The sequence below is a fragment of the Nematostella vectensis genome, chromosome 9 (assembly GCF_932526225.1).
Source record: "Nematostella vectensis chromosome 9, jaNemVect1.1, whole genome shotgun sequence".
In the NCBI taxonomy this organism is placed as follows: Eukaryota; Metazoa; Cnidaria; class Anthozoa; order Actiniaria; family Edwardsiidae; genus Nematostella; species Nematostella vectensis.
This window is the reverse complement of record NC_064042.1, coordinates 5,620,352-5,634,382: the sequence shown is the minus strand read 5'-3', so window position 1 is coordinate 5,634,382 and position 14,031 is coordinate 5,620,352. Positions and strand designations below refer to the sequence as shown.

Below are 14,031 nucleotides of genomic sequence, written 5' to 3'. Positions count from 1 at the left end.
ACCAACGCGTAACGGTAGGTTTTTCTGCCTACGTTATCGTGGGGCATAAACAACAGATCGGCTTGGTGAATCTGATTAGGTTTATTCACAGTCCAATGCGGTCTGGGGACGTACTTTGGGGCTGGGAGATAGATCTGCCACAACGCCTGTTTTTCAAACCACCTCTTAGCCTCAGCTTCACTGACTTTAGCGACACTAGCTAACTTAGAAATAGCTGAATACCCTTTCCAGTATCCATCGGTGGAATAGTATATTTTTGATAACCTGCTTTCGTTACTCATTTAAAGATTATCTCTCTTTTCTTAAAATAAAAGATGGCACAAGCGATATCAGAAAAAATTAACCCAAACAGGATCCCACGGGAACCCTTCGGCCTGAAAGCGGAATCGTCGCTGAATCGGATTACATTCAATCCCTCATCGGCAAGTCCTGGAGAAACCCTCTATATAAATATTCCAAAACTTGCTGAAAATGTAGTGATTGTTCCAGGTAGTGTATCCTTACTATTTGACTTAAACGTCACAGGACACGCGAATAATACTCTCGTCAACAACGTTGGCCGGAACCTAGTGTCAAGGCTCAAGATTCTTTTCGGTGGAGAAACACTACAGGATACTCAAAGATACGATCTCTTCCAAACCTATCACGACTTATACTTACAAGCTGAAGATCGTGAGGATAGAATAAAACAAGGTATCTCCTCTGAAAACATGAGGAAGCTCAGGACAAATGCAGGTGACAAAGCGACATCAGATGCTAAGGAAGTAGCTCTTGCAGCAGTTCACAACACCAAGTACTGCATTCCACTCGACCATCCTATTCTCGGCGAGCATGGGGTCTTTTATCCAAAGGCGTTACCTCATCCGCTAATCTTTGAAATTACTCTAGCCCCAGTTTCCGACGTCGTTGTTTATGCTGACACGGTCAAGACTCCAACGTACACAATCACAAACCTCGAGTTGGAATATGCTTGCATCTCAAGTGAATACTTGGCTCGTGAGGCGTTGTCGGCTTATCAGGTTGGTAGAGGATTCTTTTACGAGAACGTCATTCTCCACAAAACGTTCACCATTTCCAAACCTAATGATGGTGTCATAAACGAGCACATTAATCTGCCGAGGAGGTCAATGACAGGGATATTGTGTCTGTTCACAGAGAGCTACACAGGAGGAGCAAGGGATTCCGAAAAGTTTGTCAATCCAAGTATCACATCGATCAACATTAATGTGGATGGCATGCCAAACCGTCTCTACTCCAAGGGGATGACACCGCCGGACCTCTGGGAGTCGGTAAAGAAACGTTTCGGTAGAGAGGGTGTTAAGCAAAAGGATTTTTACGCTAATAACAAGTTTGCTCTGTGGGTCGACTTGAGGGCACATCCAGATAACAGCATTCACGGAGGAGGTCTGGTCTTGAACAACACGCGGGACGGAGTAAAACTAGAAATGAAACGAAAAGTTGGAGGAACGGGAAACATCACCTGCTACATGTTTGTAGTAGCCGACGCGTTGATGGAGGTTATGAACTCGAATTTGAGAGCAATCATGTATTAAAAAGGACTTGTGTGATAATACAAAAAGAATGGAAGAATTACGGGAAAAAGTTCCTTTTCATTGTATTATCACAGGACCTACTAATTGTGGGAAGACAAAGTACCTAACGGAACAGCTCCGAGGGCCGTTCCGGCATGTGTTTGAATACATTGTGTTGATTTGTCCGACTTATGCGAAAAACAAGTCCTATCGTAGATTTGCTCACGGAGATAAACGTTTCTTGGTATTATCGCCGGATGCTAGTAACACCGATGAGATTAACGAGTTACTAACAGATTGTGCGGTGCTATTTTCTAGTACAAATACGTTACTCGTTTTGGATGACTGTGCTGTATCGAAAGATCTAAAGCAACGCTCGAACAAGTTTATCGATCTAGCGTTCTCAGGGAGACACGAAGGATTATCAGTGTGGGTATTGACGCAACAATTAACATCCATAGCAAAGCCCTTCCGTGATAACGTCGCCTGTGTGGTTACATTCCATAATCCATCTCAAATCGGTACCAAAACACTGTTTGAAGATTATGGGGGTGACTTAGACGTCGAGACTCGTAAAAAGTTTGTAGAACTGCTGAAAACTGAAAAGTATTCCAGACTCTGTTTCTGCCTACGACATCCATTCCAACGTTATTTGGAGATTCCTGCCACGCGGTGAGAGCTCGAGGGGCTGACCCCTCGAAGTGGTTTAAAAACATCTTGGTCTACTTACAAAATAAGATGGCAAGCGTCGAGGATTACATGGAAGAGAAACCCGAGTCTGAGGGAGCCCGAGGGGCTAGCTCGAAGGGCGAGCCTCCCGAAGATGATGTTGAAGTCAAACGAGAATCGCTGGCTATTCTCGCATCTCTTGGGACTACGAAGGAATTTCTTGGTGTCGGTATGAGTCTTGGTGATATCAAGAAGCTCTCGGCGAAAGACGTCGAGAAATACTTTGTTCGCTACCAGACTGTCTTAGGCAAGCAAGTTACTGATGGATTAGTAGAATCAGCACTTCAAGTGGTGTCTCAAGTCATTTCCTACGTGGTTCCTGTAGATGACACCGAAGCGCTTAGCAAAGACTTACAGAACGACGAGTTGGTTAAACGCGAATTGTCAAACTTTGCAGGTCTCTTGGTATTGAAGGGAGGAAGGATGGTAGCACTTGCTAGCGGTCTCTTCCGAGTCGCTAAGCATGTTAAACTAACACCTTCTTCACAGGAGACTTCCAACAAACTTCAAGAAGTTTCAAGCACAACTGAGCAAACTCTTGAGCACACCTGAGCACACCTAAGCAAGCTCTTGAGCACACCTGAGCACGTCTAAGCAAGCTCTTGAGCACAACTGGGCAAGCTCTTGAGCACAACTGAGCAAGCTCTTGAGCATGATGTGATTTAAAGATTCTTTATTCAGAGTAAAGAATCATGTCTGACGAAAATCAAGAGGTTGAGCAAATCACAAAGGACCCTCCCCCCAGGAAGAAGAGTGCCGCTAAGGAGAAAGATCCTATAAAAGTCGCTTCTGGTAAGAGAGTTGCCGAATATAATAGGAGGTGTAGAGAAGCGCTCGCTAGGGAGATGAAACGCGAGGCGGAGGCGAGTTCAGAAGACGCTGCACGGGCAGAGACACCCCACCAAGAGGGAGCTCGAGGGGATAGCCTCTCAGACGCTTGGATTCCAGAGCTATCGTTTACAACTGTACTGGCTCTAGTTGGAATAGGGCTCACCGCATTGGATATGTATATGCGTTTTTACAAAAAGACGCCCAAGATCAACGCCAACGAGACTGAAACTTTCGAGAGGCCTGCCGCTCGAGTGGCTAGCCTCCCGAACGCGACGCCAAAAATAGGAATGTTGTGATTTAAAGATTATCTGAATCTGTAATAAATAAAATCATGTCAACTGAAAACAAACTTGTGAAAACGATCACCGACTCAGCAGTCATCATCGGATTAGCCGCCGGTATGGGTTATGTTGCTAAAAAGGTTATGAAAGAGTCATTCATCAGCGACCCTTCGTCAAGTGTTACAAACTACGCTAAATGGGTTGCTGTCCTGTCCGGTAGTATGTATCTGAAAGATTATCTGGAAACACAAAAGATTTTGCCAAAACCGCTGTAGGCGACTTAAAGATCTTATAGATTGATTAATAAATGGCGAGTATAGCATTTATGATTGGTGGAGCTATTCTTAATGCGACGGCATTCGTTGGAGGGAGTTACCTAGCGAGATACTTATCTTCTGACGCTACTCATGTTGATAAAGAAAAAATAAGACACGATAAAGCGCTTGAAAAGTATCAACAAGCAATGGGTGATTGGCAGAAAAAAAGACAGGAATACCAGGATTGGTTGACTGAACAATACAACGATAAAGTTCGTGCGGATGAGAACGATAAAGAGACGGATGAGGCCTTCAAACTATACGCTCAAACACATCCAGATTTTGATTTGAAAGAGCCTGAGCTCTCAGATTACTACAGACCAAGTAGCAACCAAAAGATGGGAGAGATGGCATATGTTGGAGGTGGAATGTTAGCCCTTGGCTATGTAGCGAGTAGGTGGATATGAGCCGGCACGACTTAAAGATTTCTTATCTTCAAACAAGATAAGAAATGGATACAGATTTTGATCCCACAACAGAAGAAGGTAGAGAAGATTTGAATACTACTGTAGACGAAGATTATGACTCTCTTATTCCAAACGATGGTGAGGGAAGAGAATCATGGAATGAAAGGATTTCAAACAGATTTGGTAGAGGTGCGAGCTATGTGATTAGGAGGTTGACCGACTTATGGAAAACACGAAACCCCGGGAGGGTTGTCCCCGAATACATGGAATTACAGAATATTGGAGGTTCTTCTTCAACGGACACACTTAGGGTAGACCTTTTGTTATCGAAATATCCAGATCTTGATGAAAATTTAGTTCAGATTTCGACGGATGAAAGAGGGAAACAATTCATTTCCTTCTATTCTGCGAGAAAAGGTGGTTGGACTAGACCAGAAAGGTTGTATAATGAGGATGGAACGGTGCGGAAGAGTGTTGACGACAAAATCAGATCCGGAAAGTACAAGCAAATTCAGATTCAACTCGATGAACTAGACGCTACAGGTAATACACTCAGAGAAGAAGAAGAGAGAAACACCGAGCAAATGAGAAAAAATAATGAGGAACGAAGTGAAACAACTAACCAAGAAAGACTAAGAGCTATAGATCGTAAAAATGAAGAGCTCAGCGAAAGAAATTCTGTCATAGATGAGACTTTGGAAGAGAATCAATTGGAGAGAGAAAATCTTGAAGAGAGAACGTCGTTGAAAGATCGTGTCAAAGCGATTTTTAAGAAATACGGATTTACAGTCGCTGCTGTCGTTACCGCTGTGGGTGTTGTTATCGGTGTTATCGTCTCTAACCTGAAGACGGGTTTGACAAGTGTTGCAAAAGGCGTTGGAGACGGTCTTAAAACAATAGGCAAGAAACTAGGAGAAATACTCCCAGGAATGGTTGGTGCGATAGCCAGTTTCATCTTTAGAACGGCGGGTGAAGTCGTAGGCTTTTTAGCTAAAAACGCATGGCTTCTCATCGTCGCCGTCGTCCTGTATTTCGTAGAACGATTTAAAAGGAGACGGAAATCATAACAAATGGTATTACTCTACATTGAAGGGAACGTTGGCGACTTTACCGTCTATTTAGAACACCCTATTGAAAAGCCGCGGTTTATCGCGCTGCGAGGATGTGCGTTTCATAATCGTTGTAACAGTCTCTCAAGCGAGGGAACGGTCTCCGACGGTGAGAACATTATCCTTAGGATCCCCGCGGGGCAGTATACGATCGAGACGCTAAAACGTCAAATAGATGGGGGTATGCGTCTTGGTGAAAAGTCAGTCTCTATTAGAGACTCGTCACTCGAAGTTCATCGGAACGTCGTGCTGAATGAGCCGCTCGCCTGCCTGTTAGGACTCAAGACCAGGGAGCTGGAAGCAAACACTCACCACAAGATAAAGACGATAGGTCACGAGGCTATTTTTATCCACTGCGATCTTGTGAACGCGTCCGACTCCCTCCAACAAGGGGCGCCCTCACAAATCCTAGCAAGTGTAGAACTTGATGAAGGAAAGATATACCTCAATCCAAGCGATCCGGTACGGGTTAGCACCACATCAGTCGGTTACGTGAGTAGTCTCCGTCTTAGTATAAAGGGCGGTGACGGAAACACAATAGAGCGCGGTCTCTACCCGATACGTCTAATTTTAGAAATCACTTAAAGAATAAACTCTCCCCATAATAAAGCTATGGAAGAGTACAACTCAATCTACCCGAACGTACCCCGAGGGGTCAGCCCCTCGGGTGATAACTTCAGACTCCAAAAGACCCACGATGTTTTGGGAAGTTTGGAGCAAGAAGTTAAACATTACGAGAACGTGAGGAAAAAGTATAAACGAGGGCAGAGCGTGTTTTCAAAGTTAAGTGTGGTCTTAGGACTCTTATCCGTCATTCTTGGGTCTAGTGGTTTGGGGACTTCTCTGTCAGGTTTGGGCATCATCGTTGGAGTTCCGTTGGGTGCTTTGGCTGGTGTTTTCGGTCTCACCTCTGTAGGCTGTGCGGCGGTTTCTAAACGGCTGTCGCAAAAAGTCTCCAAGCACGACCAAACAGCGGCGATGGCAAAGGCAAAAGTAAATAGCATACGCGACCTGGTCTCTAAAGCTTTAAAAGACAACAAAATATCAGACGAAGAGTTCTCTTTAATCTTGAACGAGTTGGACAAGTTTGAGGCTCTAAAGCTCCAGATCCGTCAAAAGTCGGTAAGAGAGGACGAAAAAAACGTAAACATTACCAAGCTGAGGGAAACAGTAAGAGAAGAGATTTTGAAAGACCTGGTGAGTCGACCCGCTCGGTGAAATTTCTGTACGAGAGAACTCCCGTCGGATGGATCTATGAATTGAGATGCGTAAAGGACTGATTTAAAAACATCTTATATGTCATATAAGATGAAGTTTACAGAATTTGTGAAAAGGTACCCCTACTACTCACGCTTCAGGTTCTCTGCCGACGAGCACGGCAATGTGAAATTCGTTTTCAATGGGGACGAATACGATCCATTCGACAAGAATGGGAATCTAGTCAAAACGTTATATCACTTCCCTGGTGATAGCTGGAAACCCGAGAATATCCAGGATTTTCTAGTCGCCGACGACACACAAGCATACAAGGAAACGATCCAGCAACTGTTTGGGTTCCCAAAACAATACAGACTAGACGCGCGTGCAGAGTACAAGATATTACCGTGGGACGAAAACCCTACGAGAAATAATTACGTCTCTTTTAATGTTTTTATAACACCAAAGGTGAAGACACACTTTGTTTTTAGGGACATATTCACCGACAGCTTGCTAGTATTCAGAACAGCAAAGGAGGCTAGTAGGTGGCTCGACGCCCCAAACCTCAGTTATTGGAGTCAAGCCTTAAATTTTGCTATGTTTTGCGCGACTGCTGGATGTGGTGTGACGCGTGACATGATTGACGACTCTCAAGTGGGGTCATTCTACAGATTTCACATCATTTTCACTATCAGACGAATATTAAACGAGCTACAATGCCCTCTTCCAAAAGATAGGCTCTTTAGTTGGAATAAAAACTTTTACAGCGAAGCGGCTTACCAAAAACTAAGAACAGAATTCCGAACTGGTGACGATTTCCGGTTCCTCGGACCGATAAATCATGGGTTAGGGAACGTTTATAATTATGATTATCACGGCTTGTCATCTTCTAACGACAAGTATAAGCCTTATGGCACCATTGATCAATTACACGACGAATGGGACGCTGCCAAAAGCGACCACGAACACATGAATCACTTTGAGATCGAGTACCTGAAAGATCTTAGAACTGGGTTTCAGTATGAGTGGTTCTTTCCAGAAAAATCAATGGGGTTAACCAAAGCTGGGTTGTCTAGGATAAACCAGAGCATCGAAGCCTTTGTTTACTGTATTCTAGGCGCGCAAGTTCAGACCCGGTCGTCAATCGTCGGTGATAGCGGTTCAGCTCAGGAAACGAAACAGGTCTTCACGAAACTCTTCGAAAGCGCGGTGGTGGAAAACAGTATATCGAAAAGTATACAACGGTATCAGTTTGCTTTACAACAGGCGAGACAAAAACTAGACCTGGCTTTCGCCCTCGGCTGTTGGTTAAGTCCATCGTATCTTGTGATAAATAACAACACTTCGATCGCTGACTATAATAACAAGTTACAAAAAGCCACCACAGATATGAAACTGGGGTTGAATCCGATAAATAACGAGATAAAAACGATCCCAAAACATAATATGGGTCATTCAAAGATTGTGTTACCTCATACCGAGTCAGTCACGGCTCACAAACCGGAACCGGAGGCGAAAACTAACCCAAAGCCGGACGTGATTAAACCCACGAACACACAGCACGAAACTAACCTTGCCACGATCACAGCCTTTACGGCTGGTTTAGCTTGGTATCTATTCCGGTAACATGCGGGGTGCATGTGGACGGATGTGACGTACCGCAAGAAGACAATACCTGTTCACGTGTGCATACCAGACCACCCTGGCGACCGCGAACTCTCAATGTAAATACAAAACCTATTTTCAGAATCGCTAGTTGTTAGGGTGATTAGGAATGTATGTGTTTTGTAACGTGAGACGCGTTACAAAACTGAGTGGGTCAATGTTAATTTCCGTTACACGTTCTGCAATGATGCTTTTGTCTATCGTGTTCGCATATTTGAGACCCTCCGCATAACTTACAAAAGGGTCTCTGTTTGCCGTGTTCACACATCCCTTTCCCCTTGCAGTCTTTACAGACATATCTTGCTCGTCTGTGCTCACAAATGCTACCGCCGTTACATTCTCTGCACCGCGTTTTTCTCCGGTTGTGAGGGCAGATTTGCGATCCGTGACAATCTTTGCAATAATATTTCACTCTACCATGAAGACACTTATAATCCGTTGTTCGCTTTACGGGGGATACTTTCGGGTCTTTCACCGTTTGGTTCTCCATTTCTATCAAACCGGTCATGTCCTTAAATCACTTTTCATTTTTTACGCCTCGATACTCACCCTCCTAGCCGGCCGACGTCTACCTAGCGAAGCATTCTCCCAACATTTCCTTCTCTTGCTCATCCATGCACCAATCCCAGAACCTGTCTGGGTGCCAAGCCTTGGGCATTAACTCATCCTCAATCTTCCTCAAGAACTCACGCTTATGCCGACTCCTAAACAACTCCTCATGCACATAACCCCAACCCTGCGCCTCGCGTAGTAGGGCCATGGCCTCACGCATACCCCAAAAACATGCATAGACCATAGGTCTAGAGAGGTCGACCGCACCCAACTCGAGGCACAGCCTCATAATACCAATATTATTACGTTCAGTAGCTTCTAACAGGGCGTAGTCTGGGTTGAAATTCTCAAAGCTCTCCCTCAACAGTCTTAGAAACCTATAGCAGCCATTGGACACCGCCTCAATGGTGTAAGCACCAACATAATCACCAACACCCCTCTCTATTAACCACCTGGCCACCCCCACCTGATCCCACCCCGCGGCCTCAATCATGGCCTCCTCCCAGACACATACATCATCACAGTAGTCATTCATCACCTCTAAAACCCCTATGTGACCGTACCTGGCCGCCTCGGTGGCCGGCTCAAAGAACGAACAGGCCCCCAGCTCACAACACATTCTAACGACCCTGACGTTGCCGCCCCTGCCAGCCCTCTCCATCTCTGAGTCTAGGTGTCCCAGCCACTCCCAGTGGTCGCCATCGGGATCTTTGACGTCATACTCCACATCAGATATCTTTGCACCTGCGTCACGAAGCATCCTCACAGTCTCCAGGTGACCGTTAGAGACCGCGCATCGAAGCGCCTGCCCCAACCCACCGGCGCCCCACTCTAGACACCTCCCCACCACGCCGACATGACCACGAGAGGAAGCGCGCGCCAAAGCCCCGTCGAGGCCGACCGCCCCGTGGTGGCGGCACGCCTCCATGGCACCAAGATTGTCACAGCTCACTGCGGCCAGCATGACCTTCTCCAACTCGTCAGAGAGGCGGTCACCTGTCGCCTCAGCTGGGCTACTAAAGTACTCATCAACCTCCGCGACGCCGCCACGTCCTACGGCGTCGACTACTGACTCAAAGATGGTTTGATCATAGTCATCAGACGCACCACAAAACGCATCGAACCATTGAGGCCGTCCATAGTAGTCGTCAGTGGGGTCCCCCCACGATTCTCCCCAGGAGTATATATCGCACATGTTGTCATCCTGTAGATGTGTATCACCGCCACCGCCACCGGTCACCAGCAATCTTGTTCCAACCATTTATACAACCGGCGCAAATCTTTAAACCACTTTTTTCGAATTTTTTAGACGTGTTAATTCACATCTACTCCGAACTTACAGTTTTCTGGAAATCCTGATTTCTCTGGAAATCAGGAAACATCATACCACACCAGGCGTACCCAGGACTGTGGCCACTTCTCTCGCTTTCCTACTGATGGTTAACTCGGAGACGCCCGTTCTTTCGGAGAATTTTTTAAGTGTAATATCGACCCCCTTTAGCCGTACCCAGTAATAGGTTAAAGCGACCGCAAAGGATTGTGGGCGAGCGCGATTCAACTCAGACGAGCGGTTCTTAGATCTGTAGTAGAGCTGGACCACCTCTCCCTTCTGTGCGGGGGACGCCGAGAATCTATCCATCACATCGCGAATGTGGTCCACGACGGTGGGAGACGTCCCGTGTAGTAAGTAATCTTTAGGCATGTTAATACTAAAGATTTTTAGACCCTTAAGGCAACTCTTCCTGCTCAATCCAAAAGTCTCCATCAAGGTTTTCGGTGTCTGACACTTACCGGACATCTTGTAGGCGTAGTAGATACACGCAAAGACGATCGCCTTCCGTGGGTCGCCGCGAAAAATCTGGCCTTTCGTCACCTGAGTGTATATCTCGTTAGCTTTGGATACAATTACCCCGCTAAAACCCATGTTCTCCACATCCTTGTCAATATTTCTATCCTCAGACCTACGTACCTGGACCCGACTTAGGTCCGAAGACCGTTTGCCGTCGGAATGTCCGTAAAAACCCCACTCCCTTTCGTGTGCGATCACGCGCTGCATCTGTTCCCCGCACTCTAAGCAACTAGTGACCCCGTCTTCTGTGACTAGGTCGTCATGATTGCAAAGGGTGTTACTACTATCCTCGTCTCCCAAGGAGGCTCTACTAGTCTCGTATTCGGTGAGGGCTCGGTCAAACAGTGCAAATTCCGGTATGAGGGTGGGGACGTCAATCTCAGGCACCGGTCCGCCGGGGATATTATATGGTGGTGGTGACCGATCTTCAACCGTGCGTTCAACTGTTCGTTCCTCCATTTTATTAAACTGTTCATGTCTTTAAACCACTTTTCAAAGGCTTTTCAGATGTGAAGCTGAGAGGCTATCCCCTCGAGCTCCCCCTAGGTGGGGTCTAAAGTCTCCACACCACATCTGTGGACTAGTATCTCACCCATCTTTTTTCACCATACCGTGGCATGGAGACTAACATTGCTAAAACACCGAGGACAATTGTCGCCGCTCCGGCCACAAACCCAACGGGGTCGAAGCTTCCGTATTCTGAGTCTTCATAGTAATCAGCGTCACAACAGCAGTGTTCAGGCCCCGCATCCGCAGTGTTACTCACATTCACCTCCAGCACCGGACAACCGCCGGCTGTAGCCGCATCGTTTTTAATCTTCACCTCCGTCTTTAATGTCATTTTATCTATGACCCCATTCGTCTTTAGACCAGAATAGCCTCCCGAGCTCCTCCTAGGTGCGACACGTGACAAAGTGATTGACAGGTGGGCTTGGCTATCACGTGACAAAGTGATTGACAGGTTTTTGACAAAGTGATTGATAGGTTTTTTACAAAGTGATTGACAGGTTCTTGACAAAGTGATTGACAGGTTTTCGACAAAATGATTGACAGGTTTTTTACAAAGTGATTGACAGGTGGGCTTGGCTATCACGTGACAAAGTGATTGACAGGTGGGCTTGGTCGTGCAAGAGATCTCTGGCAAACTCGCGCATGCGCAGGTCGCGAGGCTTGGCGGAGGTGCGCGGAGACTTTTGCGCCATTTTTGGAATGAAATTTGGGGAGATCAAAAAGTTGCGCCAGCTGCGCCAAAACCCTACTACTTAGCGAGAGCGTTCTCAAAGCAAGTAATTACGCCAGCGAAGCAGATTTTCACTTTCGAAAGGTTGTTACACTCCAGCAGTTCCCAAAAATGATGACCTCATAGTATAAATATAGGACTCAAAAGCGATGGTACCATGCATGGGGTACATTTTTTTCACGGCAATTTTTTTTCTTCATTGCGGTCTGGAAAAAAAGGCGTTTCCATTTCGCTGTTTTTCGCGCTTGCGTTTCACTGATTCTCTAGTGTTGCGCTTTGGTTTTAACTGATTCTCTCTAGTGTTGCGCTTGAATTTCACTAATACTCATTTGTGTTGCGCTTGCATATCCACTGATTCTCACTTGTGTTGCGCTTGGGTTTCACTGATTCTCTCTAGTGTTGCTCTTGCGTTTCACTATTCTTTCTTGAGTTGCCCTAGCGATTAACTGATTCTCAATTGTTTTGCGCTAGCATTTACCGATTCTCACTTGTGCTGCGCTTGCGTTTCACTTATTTTCATTTGTGTTTCACCGATTCTCACTTGTGTCGCGCTTGCGTTTCACCGATTCTCACTTATGTTGCGCTTGCGTTTCACCGATTCTCATTTGTGTTGTGCTTAAGTTCCACAGATTCTCTCTTGGGTTGCGCTAGCGTTTGACCGATTCTCGATTGCGTTTCAAATACGATCAGTGGTGCTTGTTTTGTATGGATTTATGGTTACTACTTTTTTTTTTCTTAGTTATTACAGCTTACCCTAATTGACCCTAATTTTGGGGCAATTTTCTTTGCTCGATTTTATCACAGACCCAACTTAATCATATGAAGTATTGCTGGGATATGGTATTGCTTTTCTGTTATTTGTAAAATAACATTAACTGGCAATCAATAATGCAGTGTCTCTTGTAGTTCATATATTGTTCACTTAGCTTATCAATTTGTTGCTAAACTTTGGTGAGCAAATAACAAATTAACCCTATCTAAAATGTCCATGGCTTTCATGTACATATTTGTGTGTGCCACCTGAGCTTTAACTGTTTAATGGTTACTGCTGCATATCGCCACCATCGATTGTCTTCATCTCTCGTCACCTGCTCATCACCATCATTAAGCTGCGCCAAGGAAGGTTAGCTAACACTAGTGAACCATGTTTTCCTCGTTCAAGCCCCCCCGCCCACCCCCCACCATCGATTGTCTTCATCTCTCGTCACCTGCTCATCACCATCATTAAGCTGCGCCAAGGTAGGTTAGCTAACACTAGTGAACCCTGTTTTCCTCATTCCCCCCCCCCCCCCCTGTAAGCGTCTGTGAATAGAAAACTGCAGCGTGAATAATTGTGAGAAATGTTTACCATTGTCCAACAACAAGCCATACACACCTCAAGTGGCACGTGACGGTAAAGTTTTGATAAGTCATCTTGAGGGCTGGTTTGCACTGCAGTAGCGGATCTAGGGATGGGGGGGGGCTAGGTGGTTTAACCCCTCCCCCCCTTTAGCCTTCTAAAAGCAAATTGTTATGTGAAGAAAATGCATGTCCCTATCCATTCCCTTTGCTGCGTTTTTAACGAGGTGCCATGAAAATAGAGACGTTAGAGTACCAGCACAAAGTGAAAAAATATTTCTAAGCAGCGTCCCGATTGATGCACATTTCATCGATAAAATTGGTATTCGTGTCTGGTGTGAGTCAGAAAGCCAAACAGCCCCCCCCCATCCCCCCCCCCACACACACACACACAGACACACACACACACACTTCAACCGAAAGCTACATCCGCACTAGACCCTCCACTGGATGTTGTAAGATTATCATAAGGCAGTAAGGGGTCAGGAAGGTCAGACACCCCCCTCCCCCCTCCCCCCCACACACACACACACTTCAACGGAAAGCTACATCCGCACTAGACCCTCCACTGGATGTTGTAAGATTATCATAAGGCATTAAGGGGTCAGGAAGGTCAGACAACCCCCCTCCCCCTGAACAAGGTAAAATTTGAACATTCCGTCACCATTATATGCTATAAATACTTGTTTTAGGACCCTTGACGCTTTAAGGCTGGTTCTCACGAGCGACGGAAGCGTAAGCGGAGACGGAAGACGGAAGTGCCTTATGTCGCGTGAGAACCGGTTCGACATAAGCGCAAGAAGAACGGGAAGTTTTGATAATCTTACGTCTCCGCTTACGATTACGTCGCGTGGGAACCGGATCGGCGTAAGCATAAGCGGAACATAAGCATAAATTAACCCATCCATCTTTGGCTCGTCGAGGGGGTATGGGTAATAGACTACGAACTGAGCATGCGTAAAACCTTGAGCTTACGTCGAGCCG

General features: G+C 45.9%; 1 protein-coding gene across 1 annotated transcript; it reads right to left on the bottom strand.

The window, feature by feature from the left end:
• Nucleotides 1-10,001: 10,001 nt before the first annotated feature.
• On the bottom strand, nucleotides 10,002-10,928 carry LOC125572210 (transcription initiation factor IIB-1-like). Its single transcript, XM_048732384.1, has one exon. The coding sequence runs from the start codon at nucleotides 10,926-10,928 to the stop codon at nucleotides 10,002-10,004; it is 927 nt and encodes a 308-aa protein (XP_048588341.1).
• Nucleotides 10,929-14,031: the final 3,103 nt, after the last annotated feature.